We start from the raw sequence: 9,343 nt of genomic DNA on the forward strand, positions 1-9,343 counted from the left end.
TAACATCTACCCTTGATAATCTCTTAAGGAAAGCTAAGTCTACTTCCTAGGTGTTATGGATGGAGTCTCTGATGTTCCCTTACAATCTAACGGCAGTGAGCTACGTCATCTGCTTTGGGGACAAGTTGGTATTGTTCTGTCAGTTGCTGCTTCAAGGCAAGCAGCCAGTACAGTATGGCTAGGAGAGCACACTCTCCAGGATATTATCCCTACTTGGAACTCACAGATCCAGTGGATGCTGGCCAGCACTATAGATTTGCTCAGTGTTGCTTTAGTTCTAGCAGGTGGAAAAAGGAAGGCATGCAAATCCTGAGGATACCTTGCAGAAGGAGACTGATGTCACAGGTATGGCACTGCTGGGATAACACTGTACTTCCACAAGCGTTGCTCACTTGTCCCTGTGTTCCCACCGAGGGCGACATGATGGATAACCGGTTTGCTACAGCGCTGGTGATCGCCTGTGTTCTCAGCCTCATCTCCACCATCTACATGGCAGCCTCCATTGGCACCGACTTCTGGTATGAGTACCACACCCTGTCCCCAGCTGAGAATGTTAGTGAAGCTGGGAGAAGCATCTGGGAGGAGTTTGTCAGCAAAGATGCAGATGAGAAGACGTACACAGATGCGCTCTTCCGGTGCAATGGCACGGTTGGATTGTGGCGGAGGTGCATCACTGTACCCAAAAACTCTCACTGGTACAGCCCACCAGGTATCTCCAGAGCAATTATCACTTCGCTAGCTTCCCTGGGGTGCTGTGTGTTAACTTCCTTAGAACAGACTCATGCCACTTAGTTCCTTCAGAAGGCTTATTTCTAGCTTTTGTTTTGGCTGGTTGGATTTTTAATAAAGACAGTCCAGATTTTTAAAGAAGCAAGGGACAAAATGATCTGTGGCTGTCATTGTTTCTGGTTTTGACACATGATACGTGATCCAAAATTAGTCTTACAAGCTTGATTTTTGTTTTTCCTCAGCTGTCCAGTTGGGGTTCCATTTATAGTTGCTCAACCAGTTACTGTGTTTTTAGGACAGATCCTGGGATCCACCAGTTGAATAAAGACACTATCAAGAAGGCACTCATTCCTTTTAGCTAGTCATTCACTTTGTTCACATCACAAATATCCCATCATTGCATCAGCACACCTTGGATTCCTTGAATGGATATCGAGTGAAATGTTTGCATTATTTTTTTAAATCACTGGGGGATTGTGTGTGGTAAACAATTAATTGCTTCAAAATCAATTTTGGGTACTTACTGTATGTGTGAACTCCTTCATTTTGAACCCTCTTAATGATGTACTTTCAAACTGCATTTTGTGGAGAAAAAAACATACATGAAGTACTTTTTTTTTTCCCCTCTCATGAAAATACTTGTTTTGGAAGACACTTATCCCATTTCTGCTCAATAGTATTCTCAAAGTAAAATCTGAGCTAGAAACTTAGTGTAAAGAAGCAAATCCTTCATGTTCTTTAAATAGACCTTTCTGTCCCATTTTTGATTTAACTGTTAGTATGAGATCACATTCTGCATATGGAGATAAGCACACCTTAGTTAAGGGACCCTGAGCTCAAGAGTATATGACAATACAGTCGAGCATCATATACCACCACATTTCTTTGCCAATCTGTTACACATGGCATAATTCTCTGTGGATAAAGCAGGGAAGCTTGAAGATTCTGGATGTTGAAATGTTATCCCTTAGTGTGGTACCTCATAACAGACACATTGTGCCAACTACACCGTAGGAAAACATCTACAGATTTGTTTGGAGAGGTAATTTTTTTTCTACAAATGGAGCTCTGAGGAGCTTGCTAACTCAACTCATGGGGAAAGGAGGATTTGAAAGGGGGGAAGATGGGTTGAGGGGAGACACCTAATGGCAACTTTTTCTTTTTTTCCACCCCCAGAAACAGATATGACTACAAACTGCATCAGTTTTTCCCTCTCTGATCAGTTTGTCGAAAAGTACATAGAGCCTGGAAATCACAACAGTGGCACAGATTTGAATCGGACTTGTAAGTCTTTTTCATTTCTGGCAGATAAACAAGTAGAATTTTAAAGTTTTTTTCTCAAATTCAGTCACTAGTGAAGAAAGCTTATGTCTTTTCTTGGTCTTGCTCACCATTTATTGTTTTTTACAGTTGCACATGCAGTAGGTCAAAGTTTAGAAGGAAGGCATAGATGTGTTAGCAAGGGTTTTGCCTATGAATGCATTACAGGGATTTGTGAGTTAACAAATTTGGTTCTTTTTGTTTCAATGGAATCTTTGGTCCTTTTTGACTGTGTAAACTATCTGATGAAGCAGAAACAGCAGGGTAGAAGGGAATGTAAGATGGTGAAAGAAGATCCTTTTCCAGCCCATCTTCAGCAAACTAGACTTGTGTGTTTCTTTCACATGCAGACCTCTGGCGACTGCAGTTTCTTCTGCCCTTTGTCAGCATCGGCCTCATGTGCTTTGGGGCTCTGATTGGGCTCTGTGCTTGTGCCTGTCGAAGCCTTTACCCGGCCATTGCCACTGGAGTCCTGCATTTCCTAGCAGGTAAGTGTCCTGCCATCCTCCTCCAGAAGTTCAAGAGTACCCCTGGAGCACTCGTTCTGTGGGTGAGCTCATTGTGCTTTGCTGCTTCCTTCCCCAGGGCTGTGTACACTGGGCCTCGTTGGCTGCTATGTAGCTGGGATTGAGCTGCTCCATAGGAAGCTGCCTCTGCCAGAGGATGTGAGGGGTGAATTCGGCTGGTCCTTCTGCCTCGCCTGTGTGTCAGCACCTTTGCAGTTCATGGCAGCTGCTCTTTTCATCTGGGCAGCTCGCACCAACAGGAAGGAATTCACTCTCCTGAAAGCCTACCGTGTGGCATAAGTGCTGCTACTGCAGTCTGGGCTTTCCATGTTAGAGCGTCTTCTCCCTCAGCCCTTATTACTTTTTTCTTTTAGTCAGAATTTTATCATGTACTGCATGCTTCTTGCCAGTCAAGACAGTTTAGCCTGCAGGCCCTGAAGATGAAGACCTCTGGGCTAAATGACCAAAGCCTGCCAGAAGTCTGCAGATGTAAACAGGTTTTTAATTTTTTTTTTTAAGAATTGTTATTATTTTTTAAGCTACATTTGGTTGGTGGCAGTTCCCCTTATGTGCCCCTTTGTTCTTTTATTGCCTGGTCAGCCTGGAGGAAATAGAAGTGGTGTTGTGGGGTGGAAGAGAAACAAGAAAAGGTGCAGGTATGCAGGAATGGGAACATCAGTGTGCAAATTATACATAATCAAGAGCTGTCTGCTGTGTGACTGAAGCAGGCAGTACCTAACAGGGAGCACCCAAGAGACATGAGGGAATTCAGAAACCTCTGTTATGGAAATACTGTAACTAAATCAGTCTGTAGCTCAGCTCTGGGTCTCCTGTCACTAGTTTTGTGGCATCTGCCAGAACTGCTGGAGGCAGAGCAGGCAGCTGTAGTAGTGTCTGTACAGCACACCTTCCTGAAGGCACACTTCGCACTTGCTTCTTCCAAGGAGTGGGATAAGATGGCCCTCATGGAGCACTGTCCTGCTGTAGCTCCAGTGCTTTCAGGACCCAGGCTAATTTGGTATCTGCACTACATGTGAGTGTGTACTCTATCTTAATTTGTGGTGCTTTTGCTTGATGTGGAATAAGGCTTTCTTCTTTCTTATTGAAAATTACCTCCTCACAAGTATTTTGGTTTTAATTTGGTTTAGTGTATGTGTGTACATGTACATATATGAACTTAACTCTTTTTAAACCTCACCTGTTTATCCTGTATAGCACACAACAGGGTTTTTTTAAAAGGTGCTGCTCTTTTCCCATTTTGTTTAAATTAAATAATAATAGTAATAATAAAGACTCTGAACTTTTCAGCATTGTGTGAATCTGATGGGAGGGTGAGGGAAGGATCTAGAGTGGATTTTACTTGGGGAAAGAAGAACTAGTGTCTAGATCACTTTCTGTTTTCATGGAAATGTCACCAGAAACAATGCTGTTAGATCAGATTTTTAAAATTAAATTTTTGAGCTCCTGCTAACTTTAAATTTTCTCCTGCTTATCAATGGTGGTCACAACATCCTGTAATTTCTAAATTCAAAAATGTTATATTTACTCTCAATCACTGCAACTCTAACCAGACTGAGTGACATGTTATATCTAGAAAACAATGTTCCAAGACGGAACTGTTTAATTCTGAGGCCTTAACTCACCTTGTTTCTTTACTCCAGGCTTAATAAAAGAAGTATGCCTTAGGAGAAATATTTCCTGACAAAACAAGTGGTAGCAAGGATTCTGTGGGATACTGGTTGATGAGAATGACACAGAAAGGGGCATTTTTAACTCATGGCTGTTCTTCTACTGTACCTTTTTGGTTTTTTTTTCCTAGTGGGTGTTTCTACCCAAGCTGTATTTGTTGAGTCAGCCAACAACCCTAGTCATGATTTCCCTGGAGATGAGGTATAACTGCTTGCCTAACTTATTTTTTTTCCTCAGGTGTGTGATAGGGTTCTTTTATTATCATCATTGGAGCCTTTTCAAAGTAAAACAAAGATGATGATGAAAACAAGAATCACTGAAAAAGCAATTGCAAGCCATTCAAGATAATCCTCCTTCTCCTGCTGTTGAGTAATTTTTGATTTTTCTTCCTTAAACAGTCTCTTCCCTTCCCTACAATGTCTGAGCCAGCTGTAACCTCATGAGAGGGGGTGTGGTATTTTACTTGAGAGTAAATGAAAATCTGTGCTGCCTGTTCTGTACTGATAGGTGCTTTTTCAGAGTAATTATCCTGACTTAGGTAGATAAGGCCTAACTGCTTAGCTTGTCATGTTCCTTATTTGCTGGAATTACTAGGGCAGGAAGCCTCAGCTTGGGTCGAAAGGACTGAAGTTGCTATTCTGCAGTTTGAGAGGAAACATTGCTGCTGATTTTATCTAGTACAGTTTACGGTTTTGTTTTTTTTTATTTTCAGGAGCTGGCACAGAATTGTATTGTGTGATTTTAATCTGAGCAGTGGAAATCCCGTGCCCTCACTCTTGTCTGGGACAGTTACTTTTCTGAAGTGTAAATCTCAGTTTTCAAATGTTGGCTTTCTTGCTTCCAGAATTGTTGTAGGGAGAAAAGTGGATGTTAGAGGTGCTGTCAGTTTCTTTCTTCATCATTTTAAATACAAGCAAAACTAAGATTGCTTGTGTCTGTGCCTGAGACAAATGTTTCTGGTTTTCTCTGCCCAGAAAAGTAGGAAAAAAGCTTTAATTGATCCTTGATTTGGACCATTTTAACTAAAATGAGGGACGCTTTTCAGATTTGCTGGGGGTTATTTTCTGTTTTACCCTTGTGTAAAGATTTCTTCATCAGAGTGGATCTTGGTGAGATGCAAATCTCACCCAGAAAGAGGGGTGGCCCTCTTTGAGGTGGTGGATCTGTATTGCTGTCTTGCTTTCTACCTGTGTGTTTTGCTCAAGGTAAGCAAAAGGGAGCAAGAAGAGTTCTTGGACTGCTGGCTCAGGCTCAATAAATGGCATTGGACGACAGAACAGAGGAAATACTGAGGACGGAGTAATTCTGTAAAAGAGGTGATTAAGCACAGTAACTAAAAAATACGGAGAGACGCAGGGTGTGTGACACAGGCCCTTCACACTGACAAAGCCTCATGCCTTGTTCAGAGGCTCTGTTCAAGAGGAACTTGAGGCATGTGTGTATGTTTGTGGTCACATACATGTGTGCAAATGCAGACACCCTTGCTCAAAAAAGCAAGAATTGCTTCAACTCAGGAGGATAAAAGGCTGTCTTTGTATTCCTCAGTCTTTTGTGGTCTGGCCATGGAATGTGTTTGCTGATACTGGTTCAGTGCTGAAGGTCAGGATGGGGCAGATACAGTCAGCTGAAAATAGGTGAAAAAAGGGGCTATTGTGTGTCTGGAAAGGGAAAATGGAAGGGTAAATGGCAGACACCTCTAACACTGTTGTATGGGATGGTGAAAGTGAATAGGAGGGACATCAAAGGAAAAGGAGAAACAAGAGGAATCTGAAATGAGCATAAGAACTGAGGACTCTTGGCACTACATGGAAGCAAGCTCCCAGGACTCCAGCATGAACTCCCCATGTGGTATTGTGTAGCCAGGATAGCAAAAGCCAGCTGCTGCTCCTGCACCACTCACAGTGTGGCAACTTAAATGGGTGAATTGTCCTCTTGTGCTTATGAGAACTTCCTAAAGGTTCTGTCCCCCAAATCTGAGCTCAGCAAGCTGCATTTCAAACATGCCACTGTATGACATAGCTTCTTCGTGACAGGCTTGGGTTTGTTTTCCTGCCGACTCTCTGAAACTTCTGGGAAAGCAGGACTAGCAGAAAGCTTCACAAATCAATAAAGTTTTTAGTCGAGGTAGCAGCCTCTTATTTTTTTCTTCAAATGGATGTTTTTCCCATTCTATTCCCGTGCTCCAGCAGTTCTGAGAAGGGACTGATCAATGAAGCTGCAAAGAGGGGGTTTATTACTGTGTCTGTAAGGACAGGTCGTGTTGGTACTAGAGGTGGCTGAAAACAGAATAGTCAATCCCATTTCCTTACTTTAATAAAAAAGTAAGGAAATCAAAAGCAGTATAGAGCAGACACAAAATACTGGTTTGTTGTCTAAGGAGGACAGTTTGCCACATAGAAAAGTAATGATATATTTTGGGTACAAGTGGCTGAAGAGTCTGGGATGACCCAAGAGGTCCTTTTAAATCTTGTCATGCCAGAAACTGTGTCTTGATCTGGTTTTCCTTCTGGATCATGCTGGCCTGGTGATCCCTTCCTCTAAGCAAGTATGTTGCAGTCTTTTTGCTATGGTGTTAATGAATGCCTCCTCTCTCCTCATCTAAAATGCTCTGAAGTATTTTTTTGAGAAAGATGTTTGGAATTTGGGTGGGGCTTTTTTGTTTTGTTTTGTTCTGATTTTTGCCATGTAGGGCTGGCACCAAGTTATGTACCGTCCTGCAGTTCAGTCTCTTGCGGTGTTGTTCTGTGATTCAAGGCAATGACGTCTGAAAAGCACCTTCTCACTTTCTAGCATTGTGTATACTCAGCAAGCACCTGTTATTCAAAGGAAAATTCTGAAATGTCAGCAGCTTATCATTGCATCTCAGATTGACTATCCACCCCTGTTTGTGTGTATTTCCCACTTGAGGGGATTGTGTGTCTCAACTGAGAGGATAACATCTTGAAGCAGCTTTTTTTTCTCATTTCCTCAAGAATAGCTAGAGTTTGTGCTGTAGAACTTCATAAACTGGTTTGAAATAGGAAAGGATCAATGCTTGCTCTTAACTTTCCTATTGCTGTAGAATATTGCCCTGTGTTTTTAAACTATGTCTTTCAGGACTGCAGAGTGCCAAAGGAACCCTTTGTTGAGGTGATGGTTCAGATGTACAGCAGTTGAAGAGTGGATCCTCCATAACTGGAAGATTGCATAGGTGTCTGGATAATGGCAATAACAGCCATATGCAAAATCAACACTTAACAAGCACTTGTTTGCCTACTGATACATGCCAAGCCTTTGTACAAACCAATGAGGACTGAAAAAACCCTGAAAGTAATCATATATTCCACTCCTTTGTCTCCTCCTTCCATCTAAATTTAGCCCTTTTAAAAATAGCCACAGGGGCAGTGTTTTATTTATTCCTCAGATTAGAGTAATGAGGGTCAGATGTCTCTGCTCCATGCTTGCTGTGTACAGACAAGGGTAAAGAAAATGGCTGAGTTTTGCAGGGGATCCAAGCATCTCTTTTGCATTAGGTTTCTTGAGGTGAAGGCTGGAAATCCTGAAGAAAGCTAGAATGTTTTGTTTATTGAGAATTGTTATTAAATCAGAATCATCTTTCAAAAAAGTTAGGAATTTTTTAACAGTCTTTTCCCCACCTTTCTCACATCTTTCATGTGCCTCTTTTAAAGTCTCTCTTACATTAAAGTGTTTTAGAATATTTTATTTTTCATATCTTCCTGCCCCCGGAAGGTCAGCTGTGGGGAGTTGCATTGGCTGTGTTAGTATTGGCTGTCCTTTGCTCTGTGTCATGTGAGTGTGGTGAGAGCCTGTCCCAGCAGTGTCCAACTGCCATGTGCCATCAGTATTTGTACTCTTGGACTGAGCTGTAGAGTCAGCACTGCAGTGAATTTTGGGCTTTTTTCATGCTCTGAGGCCAAGTACAGCTTGCACCTTTAGGTGATTTGATTTTTTGGGGTATTTCTCTACAGAGCCAGGTAGCTGATGCTGTTGGCTAAGTGACCGTGACAATCAATACCTTTTTACATTAAATGGTTTCCATGTGAATTTCCTGAGAACCTTTTTCATTTTCAGACAAACATGCAAGAGCACCAAAGGTGGCCACCTGAAGTGTTTACACTAATGTTGATTTCATTGTTGATTCAATCCACCAGTTGATCACTGAGTTGATGGGTTTTGGAGCACTGGCTGGGTGATAGCAGGAGTGTGCTGGACTGGCAGTGCAGAGTAGGTGCTAATTTTTTGTGGTGCCTCAACTCTACCTGAGCCTTCCTGCATGCTGGTGATTTAGATAGCAGATGCTGGAGAGCTGGTTCCACAGCCTTTCCAAATCCTTCCTGGGTCTCAGCCCTGCAGTGGACAGTGCTCCCTTACCCACTGCTAATGCCCTAATTTAAACAAACTGCTTGTATGGGTGATTCTGCGGTCCCAGTGACTTTACTAAAGTAATTTCTCCAGCCCTCACAAAATTGCTTTGATTAAGAAAGGAGTGGGGTTCTTGCCCACAAATCACATATGCCTTCTGAATCCTTTCTGGGGCTGTAGCAGTAGTTTCTTTTGCAAATAGATTCCTTTTGTGTTGTGCTGAAGGGACCCAGTCAATCAGCTAGCCTTGATTTGCACTTTGATGTTTACTTCCACACAAAACAACAGCAGCAGTGGTGTAGAATCAATCACTGTGTCTGCCCAGTGCTGGGACTGCTCGGGTTCAGTAAAGGTCTTGGAGTTCTGGGAAGTGGTTAAGTGGTTACCCATCCACAGATACTATGGGTGTCACAAGCGGGTGTCAGTAGCACGATGCTGCTGGCAGAGGCACCCCATTGTCCCAGTGCAGAACTCAGAGGTGAGGCAGGAGAAGCTGCTGAACTGGCTCAGGCTGCAGTGGGAAATGTGGTTCTGAAGAGTGTGTTCCAGGTTCTGGAGCAGCTTCAACATTCTACTTGAACCACCACAGACCTGCTGAGGAACAGCTGGGACAGCTGTATCGGTGGGGTGAGGGATGGACAGCATGGACCATGCTCTGGGATTTCCCCTGTGCACAAGCCAGGGGTTGAAAGAGAGGCTGGAGCAGCCAGGGCTGTCTTCTGCTGGGAGCATAAGAA

The 9,343-nt window shown here is 42.8% G+C and overlaps 1 protein-coding gene across 2 annotated transcripts; it reads left to right on the plus strand.

Moving 5' to 3' along the window:
* The first annotated feature begins 309 nt into the window (after positions 1-309).
* On the plus strand, positions 310-3,841 carry CLDND1 (claudin domain containing 1). 2 transcript variants are annotated; one of them, XM_062512563.1, is made up of 4 exons: positions 310-709; positions 1,906-2,013; positions 2,400-2,537; positions 2,635-3,841. In XM_062512563.1, exons 1-4 carry the CDS (start codon positions 337-339, stop codon positions 2,853-2,855), a joined length of 840 nt encoding a protein of 279 aa, XP_062368547.1. In that variant the 5' UTR covers positions 310-336; the 3' UTR covers positions 2,856-3,841. The 2 variants fall into 2 exon arrangements, with proteins under 2 accessions (XP_062368547.1, XP_062368554.1); XM_062512570.1 differs by having other exon boundaries at positions 1,912-2,013.
* Positions 3,842-9,343: the final 5,502 nt, after the last annotated feature.

The sequence above is a fragment of the Cinclus cinclus genome, chromosome 2, assembly GCF_963662255.1.
Source record: "Cinclus cinclus chromosome 2, bCinCin1.1, whole genome shotgun sequence".
In the NCBI taxonomy this organism is placed as follows: Eukaryota; Metazoa; Chordata; class Aves; order Passeriformes; family Cinclidae; genus Cinclus; species Cinclus cinclus.

What these genes read in the sequence shown, in the direction of transcription:
- CLDND1 (XM_062512563.1), top strand. Translation starts at nt 337, where the DNA reads ATGTCACAGGTATGGCACTGCTGGGATAACACTGTACTTCCACAAGCG. An exon ending in TCACTGGTACAGCCCACCAG is followed by an intron (nt 710 to 1,905) that starts GTATCTCCAGAG and finishes TTCCACCCCCAG; the next exon opens with AAACAGATATGACTACAAAC. An exon ending in AGTCCTGCATTTCCTAGCAG is followed by an intron (nt 2,538 to 2,634) that starts GTAAGTGTCCTG and finishes TTCCTTCCCCAG; the next exon opens with GGCTGTGTACACTGGGCCTC.